The sequence below is a fragment of the Fistularia commersonii genome, chromosome 16, assembly GCF_037954325.1.
Source record: "Fistularia commersonii isolate RoL2024-O1a breed Wild chromosome 16, RoL_Fcom_v1.0, whole genome shotgun sequence".
Classification (NCBI taxonomy): Eukaryota; Metazoa; Chordata; class Actinopteri; order Syngnathiformes; family Fistulariidae; genus Fistularia; species Fistularia commersonii.
In genome coordinates, this window is record NC_141299.1 from 9,800,734 (window position 1) to 9,814,267 (window position 13,534).

Here is a 13,534-nt window from a genome sequence, read left to right on the forward strand (position 1 = left end):
TACATACATACATACATATATAGAAAAGGAGAGAGAAAGAGAAAGATTTTGAGACTTTGTATCTACTATATTTCATCAACCTCAGCTTTTCTTTGACTTTGTCAAGAGACTGGGCTCACAGATGGATTGTGAAGGTGCACAAAGACTGCTCTTCATTGCTTCACTGGAAGCTGAAAAATCTTCCTTTGGGCCGGAATTTTTCAAGTACCCTACTTCAGGTGTGATGGTTTATTTTGCAATCAAAATTGTGTTACCTTGTTTACCTACCTGCAAACCAAGTTTACCATCTGGGATAATCAAAATGTTGAAGCATGAAGCAAAGCGAAAAGGTTGTGTTGAAGATCCATGTTTTTTGTTCCTTGTCAAAATATAGCCTTTGAAAATTAATGTAAAAAAGGTGAGAAAATGAATAGAATGTAGATGTCAGAGCTGTTTTTAAATTTATCAAAAGGCAATTTCGGACCAAAATAAGAAATCAAGAAAAAAAAGAAAAAGGACAACTTCTGTATATACAACAGTAGTTTCAAAAATGAAATGATAGAGGTTGCTGTGATTATACAATGTATATGAATACTTTCCACCTTGATTATCAAATCACAGCAACAGCCTTTCTCCTTTAACCTTTAGTGAATGGTATTTGCAAGATCAATCAATATCCGCTTAAAGAACATCTTATAAACATTTTAAAATGAATGCATTCCCTCCATAAGTAACCTCTGAAGCATCATCTATGTTGTTGCATCTATCTAAATATCTGCTTCTTCTATCTGCAGAGAACGAACCTACGTGTAAAGAAGAATACCATGCAGACCCTACCCAGAATATCATAGAACTGAACAAACACTCGGATAATTTACTATACTGTACGCGTGCCATCTAGGATGTGAAATAATTACACCTTGAAACCAAAATATGAAAGATGAAATGTGGTTCAAAAGTAATAATATCATAATTATGTCTTGGTGGCACTAACAGTTGTGCTTACCCGTCCATCTACCTCTGCTTTGCTCTTGCTCATACACATACATACACTCCCCCACTCTTGATCTACTTAGATGTGCCACATCTAACTGCCACTTAACCTCACTTTCCCTACTTACCCATCTGCTCGCCCCTTCAGCTTCCAAACTACCATCCAGCCGTGGCTCCAGCCCTGCGAAATGACTCTACTAGTCATGAACAACATTACCCCCCAACCTCCACCACCACCACCACCATCCAAATGCACAGACTCACAAGCACACATACACATACACACGATCAGATCCCCCTTTACCTCTACTCAGAGTGCAATCTCAAGCTACTTCAACCCCACATCAGCCCCTCGCAGTGTTGATTCTCTGCAAGGCTGTCCTTTTTTATGTGACATTTTTACTCCATAAGGAGTATGAGAGTGGCCTTATCATCTTTGGCCTTTTATTCGCCTTGGCTTTGAACTTAGCTCTACGGTGAACTCTCTTGCACTCGCCCTCACACATAAATACACATACACATACACAGATATGCTCACAGATGTAAAAATGCACTCAAGTTTAAACTACTTCTATGCTAATAGGATTTCACCCAAGAAACAGTCTTTCAATGAAGCACAGTGATAAAGATCTTTTTACAAGCATCATTCGCAGGCTGCCATTCATAATTTATTATGTAGCGTTCACCTGCATGTGTGTGTGTGTGTGTGTATGAGTGTCTGCGTGTGTGTGGTTATACTTAGCCACATAAAAGCTGAGAAGGTCAAACATGAGCTAATACGAGGAGGGTTTATAAATTTAAACCTTGTGACTCACACTGACTTTGATTCATCATCTGCATAATAAGGGAAAGGAGAGCGGTATGTGTATCTTTTCGTACACATTGATCCATTTCCCTGTATCACACTCGTTTTGCATTTGTCCCATGAAACTCCCGCTATATTCTGCCTCTCCACTGAAGGGGCTGCTTTCAGGCTGTGACTCTATAAATGTTGTTGTGGTTCCACAGGGCTCTTGTGTCATGAAGAATCATATGGGCCCATATTGTGTGCAATTACACTAACACTTTTCACGGATAACTTATACAGAGAAAGAAGTCCATCTTTTCAGTCAGGAGATTATACTGCAGCCCCAGTCAGATTTGTATGAAAGAGCCAGTGTCATGCAATATCAAGAGTATTTTCTGACTATGTTAAAGCTTACTGAATTACAACCGCATAAGCAATTCATGCAAATTCAACCCTTTTATCGCCCATTGTAATAATTGTATATACAAAATTGCACGTTTGTTTATTTGTTTTAGGGCACCAATAAAATGCTCTTTGATGAAATCTGTCATTTCTCAACAAACCCTGTGTGCTTTTCGCTTTGATATTACACACTGCGCATGCGTGTGGTCTGCAGCCTGCAGGCTGATCCAGGCTGCGCGTCTGATCGACGTTGGTGGCGGAGTGTGAGCGGTCCAGAGGAGGAGAAAGTGAAGCGTTGTGGGACCCTGGTGCGGGGTTGGAAAGGCGGGGGAGGAGGAGGGATGGGGGTTAGAGCTAGGGGAGATGGTAAGATAGAAATGGACGGCGTGGACACAATGTCTAATGGCAGTTCCAGCTGAGAAAACAGAAATACCCGAGGAACACTAAAACCTGAGGGGTGAAAAATGTGCGGGTCTGGCGAGAGGTCAGATTCCCCACCGTATCTAATTCGATTTTACAAACTGTAAGAAAACACGCTGCTGCTCTCGAGTGCTGGTTGGAAACGCGTTGCCAATATTTCAATTTTTACACTTCATCATCCAGCTTTCATGTTCGCCTACTTTTTTGCGCCGCCGTCTTTATAAACGCAGCCCGGCTTATTTATGTAATTCACAGCGATCGCTATAGAATAACTCAAAGGCCAATTCGTTTGTATAAAGCCCACAATTTACTCAATGCAGCTGATGGGAATTCAAATGTTTGATCTTTGCTTTTCTATTTTATATCAATGAGCAGAGATCAAGCAAAATGTTGATAAATAGCGCGGTTGAGCTGCAGCCTTCCTTTTGGTGCCATGCAAAATAAAATAATCAGGCAACTCTGGACTTCACATTAAAAAAAATGAAAGAAAAGAAAAGCAAAATAGCATTGATGTTTTATTTTCAAGGCGAGCTTTTATTCCGGGTGAGCTTTGTATTCGGTCCACTTCTTTAATATTCATCCTGCTCGCAAGGCTGCAGCTCCGTTCAGGCCTGCGAAACGCATTAAGTGTAGGAACAGGGAGTCCCATAGACAGCGCTCACTTCTCTAAATAAACATTAGTCTTAAAAAGTTTGGCCCCTCGACCTCAGGACGATCGCGTTTCACTCTGGATAGTAAACTTCAATTTTATCGCGAGGTTTTGTTTTCTTTTGGTTTCTTTTTTCGAAAATACAAACTTTCATGCTGCAAAAAAAAAAAAAAAAAAAAAAATTGAAGGAAAATGTTTCTACCTGGTTGTTGCAGTGACGCATTGATTGCTCCGACTACATTGTAGGAATCACGATTTGGCATTAATTTTGTTCAGCTTCGCTCATTCACTTCCACATTACCTTGATAACTTGAATAATTTGACTGTTGACTCCATTTTCACCCTCACTGCTTCTCATCTCCGCGTATGCTTGGGCTAAAAACGCCATAAGCTACTGTTTTGGAGTGCACTTTTTATTCTGATACTCAAAAGTTTAGTATCTGTAACTACACGCTCCGGACAGCGAATAAAGTCGAATCAACGCCGGGGATTAATGATGTTCAAATACCCGAACAGTCCCTCGAAGCCATCACTTGATTTTTATTTGATATTTAAAATACATGCTGATATCTCCTTTTTTTTAATTTTTGACGTCTAAACTAAATTTATAAGTAAATACAGACTCAGTCCCCTTCTTTTAACCAAAGAAGAAGCGTGCAAAACACTCACCTGTCCTAAAGCCAGTAAGAGGAGGTGACAGAATGGACCATCTTGATTTTCTCGGTTCAAGTGACACACACCGTTTGCAGGCGATGGATGAAAGATATCTACGATTTTATGAAACATATGAAAATGCAATAAAAATGGGACTTGATCAGATTCTTCTGATGTAAAATCGAATTTCCTCACACCATCGGACAGAGAAGTAACGCCAGTCCACTTGCAGTCTCCCAGGACATGATCGGGGTTTCAATTGATTATCAGAGGTCGATTATTTTATCCTTTGACTGTAAATCTGATGTCGATTTGACTTTAATTGTAAATTCACCTACTGCAATCCTTATTTTTCAAGACGCGTGTTTTTTTTTCTGCATCCGCTTGTATCCTGACGCTTCCTTCCGCTCGACTTGGATCAGCTGTCCGTCGGTCGATCACATGTTTGTAAATAAACAAATATTATCGGCGATCAAACAAGTTAGAGCTCGACACCTTACGTGGTCGATTACACGTGACAACCTCCACTCCCACGTCCCCCCAAATCCCACTCCCACCCAAATCAGTGGCGGTTGAACGCTGCCTCAACCCTTTGAATGTTTTAGTACCAAGTCCATGCGATGTAAGAAGAGACCCTCCCGATCCCACACTTCAAATGAGGATTTGGGACAAATGAGAAGCTCCAGGAAGTGAAGACGGGGAAGAAACCTTTCTCCACTGACCCCACGGCATCACCTGCTATCGTATATTCTGGTGCCCCCGACGTTCCGCACGCACACACATACACACACACACATACACATACATACATACAACCCTGGAAAAAGAATACTGTGTGTGTGTGAGGGGGGGTGGTCCCCTCATCTCTGTAGCAGGTGTTCGTTCAGTGTGAGTGTGTGAGTACGTGTTTGAGTGTGTGAGTGTGTGTGTATGTCAGAGTGAGCGGGGCGAGTGTCTTCCAAAGTTAATATTGTGTTTTCGGAGATGATGGGGAGTTCACTGTCCTCGCTTTATTTACACATTCTAAATTAATTAAGCGCGGGATTCCTCCGTCTGTTGCAAAAACACGGAGGTGGTTGTGGTTGGTGTGGGTGTTGATGTAGGTGGGGGGTTAACGGGAGCAGCGAGGGGAGGCTGTGATTTATAGCGGCAGTGCAGCCCGGGCCTCCGCTCGCCTCTGCTTCGGATCCGGGAGCCTGCGAACCAAACCGGGCCAACATCCCTCCATGCGACCGTACGAGCCCGTCGGACGCACACACAAACACACTCCCATCGGGCCAGAGACAGTGAACAGATAAATAAATGTTAATACATTTTTCATCATCTATTCAAATCAAGCTCGAGAAAAGGGTAGACTTTTGAGCTCCAAAATTGGCTGTTTATGAGGAGTGAGCCCGAGGACCACACAGCCTCTTAGTGTGTGTGTGTGTGTGTGTGTGTGTGTGTGTGTGTGTGTGTGTGTGTGTATGTGAGTGCGTTGTGCTGTGAGGGGGGGTGGGAGGGTCCTACAAACTGAAGCCAGTCTTTTCCTGTCTTTGCATCCAGATTCATCTCAGTTGAGATTAAATTTGAAAGGTGATGATGAAATTTTAAAAATTGCTAAAGCATGCATACATACAAACAAACACAAATCCATACAAATCAAAGTCATACATTACTGATATTAATGCAGTATCCCGCTATTACATAATGATCTAAGGATTCATTTGATTTCATTTCAGCGAAGAAGGATCCATTTCCTTTTTTAGGAAAATTTGGGTAATCACACGAGAGACAAAATATAATTTTACCATTGAAGTATTGTCGAATTTGTTGACATATTTTAGATTATTATTCACTTTTATATTATATTATATTATATTATATTATATTATATTATATTATATTATATTATATTATATTATTTAATAGTACATTACATTATATTATATTTTATATTACATTTTACGTGTTGATTAATGCAATAGTTGTGTTTGTTTCGCGCCGAACTCTGACGCCATTATTCCCCCCCCACATCACGCAAGGTGACCCGCGACACGCCCTCTGTCCTCGTATCCTTCTGATCAAATTAAGAGCTATCGATCAGGGGTCTGACAATATTGACAAGGCCGATTAAGGCTAAACGATTTCATTTAATCCCCTGACCGACCCCCCACCCCCCTTATGTCGCGCGTTTTATTTGATGGAATATGAATAAGAGAGGGGAGCTCTATCATCTCGCGGGATCCCCAAATATTGAGGGGAATATCTCAAATGTAAATAATCCATCAGTTTGAATATATAAGTGTGTTTAAGGCCAGGCGGCGCATATGGAAGCGGTTAGAGATTTCGAACTGGTGACGGGTGAGTTGTTTGGCTGTCACTTCACTCAGTCACACACACACACGCACACACACACACTTGTGTCGTTTGAGGAAACGTCACGAAAAAAAAATGACGGATGTCGCGGTGCCTAAATACAGAGTCGCTCCACGCGTGGGTGGTCTCGCTGTGGCACCGAGTCAGTAAACCAGGGAGAAGATGCACAGGGAAGGAAGAAGAAGAAGAAGAAGAAGAAGAAGAAGAAGAAGAAGAAGAAGAAGAAGAAGAAGAAGAAGAAGAAGAAGGGGGGAAAAATTAAAGGGCGCACGGAAGATGCGCCCGCCCGGATGTAAACTGCGAGCAGGGTTTGCAGCGGTTTGAGGATGAGCAGAAGCGGCGGGTCTATTCTGGGCTAAAGTCTGTAATCTGAAGAGAACGATGAAGATCCATAAAAACTCAGTGCGCTCTCAAATCGACCACTCTTCTAAAACGGCTGCGTGCACCCAACGCCTTGCTTCTGGTATTTACTGGCTCGCTTTTCGTTCCCGGCGTCGCTAGGAGCGCGTGGAGTGGATGTTTTTTTTTGTTTTGTTTTTTTTTTGTTGTTTTAACTGGACTGACGCGTAACGCGTAAATGACGCGGCGGCGCGACGGAAAACTTCTCCGGCCTCACACCGCTTCATTTACCGTGAAAATGTCACATGAATGACATCGATGAACTTCCCCGCCTCGCTTCAAAAGACAATCGAAAACGCTAAAAACAAGCTTTTTCGCCGATGTTCGCCATATATTAACCAAAATTGGGGTGTAAAGAGGAGCGGAGAAGAGGAGAGGGAGTGTGTTTCAGAGCCTCTCAGTGAGCGGCGCTGAGAGGGAAACAGAAGAGTCAGCCCTCCCACCCTTCATTCTTAATAGTCATCTGTCAAAACACCCGCAAACTAATTTAACCATTTGCACACAGATCTGGTAAATAAAGGAGTCGTTACACCCCCTGCTCCCCCCCTCCGTTTCCCCCCTCTGTCTGGAAACATGTGCTCCGACAACTCTTAAAAAAAAAGACCAATAGGCCTGTTCTCTGTTGCTGGACGAGTCCCGCTGCTTCTTTCTATCCGGATCCCGGGAAAACAACACAGGCGACATGAAAGCGGCGCAAACCGAGGGCCTTTTGAGAAGATTGCTTTTCAGGCTCCCAATGCGTGCGGCTGCCTCCGCAGGGGGACCGCACGCTGCGTGCGCATTCAGCCCCCGCGGGCACCGGGGGGTCCGCGCTGACAACATCAACAAACGGCCAACGAGCCGCATTATGGCCGGATTAGGGACCCTGATGAAAAATGCTGCTACAAATTAGCAACGAAAGCCCCCCCACCACCTCATCACCTCCACCCAAAAGACCGTGGGTGTATTGTTCACTTTCAATTACACACCGACAAGTTCTACTAACGTCCCCGTTTATTGAAGGCCTTTGTAACTTACAAGAAAATGGGTCTTTACAAACGCGCGATAGACACACAAGGTGGTGGTGATGGTGGTGGAAAAAAAAGGGGGCTGGGTGGGGGTGTGGATGGAGGGGGTACTTGCCCACTGTTGCGTGATATTCGTGGCCGTTACGTGCACCGAGTCTCTTTTGGAATATTTAAAACCGATTCGATTGTCAACCCTTCAAAGGGTCTTCTTTACTGCTCCCCACCCTCCCTTCTTATAAAGGAACACATTCATTTAGAGGTTGGGCTGCAATGCGCCTGCGCGAGGGGTTGAACTAATTAAACTCAAAACAAACAAAAATTTATACTTTACAAGGCCCAAACATTCGACTCTAAATCTCACTCAAAAATCTGGAAACTGTTTAATTTAGTTTAACTTGTCACGCAATAAAAAAAAAAGATTAGTTTTTTTTTCAGTTCACAAACATTTATTATTCTCGTCACTATAACAAAAAATGACCTATGAACATTTAGGTGTTTTTTTTTTAATCTATTGGCAACACATGACAAACTGTATGTTTCACAGATTAAATCGAGGAATAGAAAACGAACAACAATGAAAAAGAAAAGTTCGAGAGGTAATGCGCACTTTTTTTTCTTATATAGTAAAACAGCCGACAAGTCCCAACTACGATATAAAATGATAGTCATAAATTTACCGTGGAGAAATGATCCGCGCAGGCGTGTGTGTTTGTGTGTGTGTGTGTGCGTGCGTGTGCGTGTGTGTGAAGGAGGGGGGCAAAAACGTCTTTGTCTCCGTGTGCTTTCTAAGTAAAATCCTGAGTTTACCGTGTCTGTCAGACTACGTCCAAAACCATGTGCCACTTTTACAATGGCGCACTGAATAGTAATACCCCCCCCCCCAAAAAAAACAAATTCTATTTCAAAAGAGGGGCAAATCACCCCACCCTCCCGTAGCCATGAGTGACAGGTTTAACTTATTATTTCTTTTTAAAATACTCTTATTTTGTGTACCCCACCTCGAAGGCCACACGCCACATCTTCAGGACAGAGTCCTAAAACAAACAAAAAAACTCAGTGTTTCTCTTCATGTTGTCTCTCAGAATTATTCACATATTTACAAACCATAAATAAACCTGGTACAACTGCTGTGAGACAAGAAGAGCCCCAAGAAGATTTCACTACGAATGTTCAGCCTACCTTCATATAGGACGACGCCACTACTGGCTTTTAAAAATAATATTTTCAGTACTTTTGCTGCTGCTGCCGATGATGATGTTGTCTTTTTTTCCTCTCATTTTTTTCGTTTGTTTGTTGTTTTTTTTTTTGTTGTTGTTGTTTTTTGTTATTATTTTTTTTTTAGAAAGGACAAGCGTTCATGTTAAGGTTTTTGCTGGAAAAAGTCTGACTCTGCGGTGCCGGATGTAAGACGCCGTCCTGGGAGATGCTCAGCTGGGTGGAGGCGGAGGCCAGCGCCGGTGTCAGCATCGCCAGGATCTGCGCCTGGCCGCCCGGCTGCCCGCTATAGGTGGACGCGGACGAGTTGGCCGCGCCGATGATATTGTCAATGGAGAAGGAGGGCCGGGTGGGGGTGCCGGAGTCCGTCTTGAGTGGGGGCAGAGACGGGCTGAGTTGGGGGTAAAAGGATTTTCTCAAATCGGCCCCTAAAACTGATGGCAGGGGATGCGGCGCGGGGAAGAGGGATGAAGGCAAGGTGCAGGGGCCACCGGAGAAGGGAAACGATCCGCCGGTGTGTTGTGGGTGGTACGGGCCGTGGGCTGCGTGGAAGTTCTGCAGCTGGAGCCCGTAGCTGTATCCGTACGGGCCGTACCCGAACCCGGGAAGAAAGCCGCCGGAGTCCCTGAGGATCTCGTTGCTTTGGTTCCTCTTGAAACGCTTCCTCCTGCGCAAGAAGCTCCCGTTGTCGAACATGTCCGCTGAATCCGGGTCCAGGGTCCAGTAGTTACCCTTGCCGGGATTCCCGGGCTCCCGTGGGATTTTCACGAAGCAGTCGTTGAGGGAGAGATTGTGGCGAATGGAGTTCTGCCAAGCGGGGAATTTCTCGCGGTAATAAGGGAACCGGTTGCTGATAAACTCGCAGATCTCGCTGAGAGTCAGGCGCTTCTTGGGGCTCTGGAGGATGGCCATGGTGATCAGGGCGATGTAGGAGTAAGGGGGCTTCACCAGGGCGCTCTTTCTCGGTTTCTCCCCGATCACGGTACCGGTCTCCGCGTTGGGCCCCATCTGGTCCGAAGGGCACTCGGAGCTACTGAGCCCCGGGGAGGAGACCCCCCTCTCGGCCGTGTTCTGTGAGTAATTATCGTCCGAGTCATTGTCCAGGCTGAAGTCGCCGCGGAGGAACTTCCCGTCCTTCCCTAGCGACACATCGCCGCCGACCACGTCGATGTCCACATCCTCGGACAAGGCAGAGCTGTCGGACATATCCGTCCCTAAAGTCATCCTTGAGGACGCGAGGTCTCGTCCCCCTCCTCTCCCAGATTTCCTCCCGCGGCTCGACGAGCGAGAGCGCACAGACACCCTGCCTCCTCCTCCTCCTCCTCCGCCACCACCACCACCACCACCTCCACCCCTACACCCCCCACTACGACCGCACCGCACTTCGGTTGCTGCAGCTTTGTCTCGGACGACGGAAAAGACACATGGTTAGATGTGTATGGGAGGGAAAAAAAGAAGAGAAAAGTAACTCTGCGACCTTCGGAGACTCCCGTTCGTCCGGATCTGCTCAGGCGTGGGCGCCGCGTTCCACGCAAGACGGGAGAACTTCAGCTTTCACCGCAGATAAGACACCATCGGCTCGTCCTGCTCGACGCGTGGAAGTCCTCCGGATATCCCCCCCCGATGTTGGTATTCGTCGGAAACGGTCCGCTTATGGGATGTCCGAAGCGTCTCCCCCGTTTTTTTGCGCGCAATGTTCGGGTTCGAATCCAGACAGACTGTCAAACTCTCCTCCTTTGCGCTCATAAGGAATTTATAGGCGCTCGCTGGTCACGTGATCTTTGAGTCACAGTTACCAGGAACTGGACGATTAGAAAGCTATTAGAAATAATAATTCCGTCGGCTTCTGTTGACTCACCTGGAGAGAAACCACGAAGAAAACATTTTAAACCTTTTCATCTCTCTTCTTGTAATGCGGAGAAACTTTTCTTTTTCCGTCTTTCTTTCAAAGGAGTGAATGACCGTAAACAACTATACACACAAGCGTGGGATTCGTCGTATTATAATGATATTATAATGTTATGATGTACTTTACGAACCGATCAGTCACTGGACACGGGGTAAGTATTATTTCCAGTAGTAGCAGTACGTGCTGTGGGATTACTGTGAATAGTTTGTGGTCTTTACAATGCCTTTTTGTTCTTAAACCCGGTTAAAATTCAACATTTAAATAAAGATTGAGCTGCAGTTAATTTTAAAACGCAATCAATTATCAGGGTGTGTAGAAATTGAAAATGTGTTTTTTTTTTTTATATAGTTCCAACATTTTTAATATCAAATTGAAATATTGTGCGTATTGCGGTGAGCAGGTTTTCCTTATTTCTCTCGTACAGAAAGTTGGAGTTTTTATTCGTTTGAAAAGAAACAGGAATGCTGTTTCGAGTCCACGTCACGAGTAAAAGGCCTGTAGATGAAACAGGAAATTGTTTGTGTTTTGAGTCTTTGTTGCGTTCCCTTTGTTTTAATTTATCTATATATTTTTATTTTCCTTTTATTTCTGCCCCTCATCTGCTCATCGGATGATGTGTTATGACATCCATACCTTTGGACTTTCCCTTACCTTCCGGTTTCAAGTTTACTACCCCCCCTCACCCACCCACCCACACACACACACACACACACACACACACACACACACACACACACACACACACACACACACACACACACATTACACCTGCTCCACTGCTCGGTCTTGAAGAACTCTTCCTGTCCTTGAGGAGGGACTCAGAGGTTCCAGGGCATCTTAAGCGATCCTGATTCATTATTTTTATTTTATTTACAAAGGAAATTGATACCGTTTGACTTCCAGGACAAATGATTTAGTCGCGTTTCTTTTGATTCATTTACCGCATTTTTCTTCAATGCTTGAGCATCTCAATTAAATCAATTCAATATGAGATTATGTTGATTAATTTCTTAATGTGTGTGCGCGTTGAATTGGTCACAATTCACATCGCGTTGCTGCACATCATCGACATAATTACTTGATTATTAATCAACTTTGACAGCTCACCCGGTTGCCCACAAGTAGCGTGATATTTGGCGTTTACCGAGTTTTTTAACGTTTCCGTCAGTTTCGTTCACCTACCTCGGAGAGAGGAATCGCTCATATTTGTCCGTTCCCTGTGCTGTAGCGCCTCCTGCTGCCTGAATAGCAGCACAAAGAACACGTCGACCTTCTTTTTGTCGCTGTCGTATTAAAAAACTAAAATGATGTTTACACTGAATCGACTATCCAGAAACGCCTGAATTCACGAAAAACGGCCACTTCCAATATTTAGACTAAAAATACAGATTGTCATATATGAAGTATGCGTGAGACAGAGTATTATGCATCACAATGCATGTTGTGGATTAAAAAAAGAAAACGTAGGACAGAGTTAATGAAAATTGTAACCTGTATATTTGTTTCTGTATATCACATTCTGACATATGTGGTCATGTGGCAGGAAAATTACCTGCAGTATATAACTGGATAACACACTGTTTTTCTCCATCATCCACATTTTCAAGTCCTCTGAGCCCAATCTTCCCTGGGAAGATGTAGATTATTTTAAAGTACATCAGTAAAAATGGATGCCCCTGTTTTTTCTACTGTCCTAATGGATTAACATTTCATTATCACGTTTTATATTTGGCAGTTGTAATGCTGACCATCTCAGTTCAACACAAACACTTGGCCTTGGTTAATTTTTTTTTTTACAAATTAAGTTTTACATATTTGATGCAAAACAGTGCAATCTATTCCTAATAGATAACGATTACACCAGGGAGCAGACTCCATCCTACCAACAAATCCTTGTTGCAACAAGAAATGACCGAGAAATCAAATAACACCAAATAGTCATCTCCATCCTACCATAGTCGACTCAATCCTACCAACAAATCCTTGTTGCATCAAGAAATGACCGAGAAATCAAATAACACCAAATAGTCATCCATGTACTCCCCCCCCCCCCCCCATACGTATCCATGTAAGGCAACCACAGCATTGTGGAATTTAAAAAAGCAGTCAGCTCCACTTTTCTTTTATATTTTTATTTAGGTTTTTATTTCACTGCTGACCTTTGTCGAAATAATGTATATAGTTAAACCCAATGACAATGCGTGTAAAAAATTGAAAATGTCTCTTTGCTTCCATCTAGTGGCAAAAAGCTTGGTCCTATGACTGGATCCTGGTCCGGCGCTGAATCCACATCCTTGAAGTGGTATCAGGCTGAAAAGTTTGCAAAAACTGGCAACAGAAAGACGTCCACTCGGGAGCTGAGATTCTATTAAATGAAAAGATTTGAAAACTAGTAAGATAAATTCAGATTTAACTCATTGTCATTCTTTACGGTAGTCTTTATGCGGAGAGCAATAGATGCACACTTAGATTGCATCACTCAGAATTTGTGACTTTGCTTGCATCTTCTGAACAGTTTGTGCTCAAAATATTTGATACTCTGATTTCCCGAATCTGGTCTTTTATTTGGAGGATCCGTTTAGCTCGGACTGACTAACTCACCCCCTCTGTTTTCATTATTAAGTAATATTTCTGTATCTTTACGTTACAAAGTTGCACTTCCACTTGTAATCGGTTAATTATTTATTCACTGCAGGGTTGTAAAAGAAAGGAAACAAACAAACAACAACAAACAACAAACAATACATCCAGTAACCACAAAC

At 43.5% G+C, this 13,534-nt stretch overlaps 1 protein-coding gene across 1 annotated transcript; it reads right to left on the reverse strand.

Annotated features, from left to right (window-relative positions):
• Positions 1–7,808: 7,808 nt before the first annotated feature.
• On the reverse strand, positions 7,809–10,224 carry foxd2 (forkhead box D2). Its single transcript, XM_086161723.1, has one exon. The coding sequence runs from the start codon at positions 10,085–10,087 to the stop codon at positions 8,987–8,989; it is 1,101 nt and encodes a 366-aa protein (XP_086017849.1). The 5' UTR covers positions 10,088–10,224; the 3' UTR covers positions 7,809–8,986.
• Between the last annotated feature and the right edge of the window lie 3,310 nt (positions 10,225–13,534).

Bases quoted from the DNA above. Each gene is read 5' to 3' on its own strand.
- foxd2 (XM_086161723.1), bottom strand. From the start codon at position 10,087: ATGACTTTAGGGACGGATATGTCCGACAGCTCTGCCTTGTCCGAGGAT.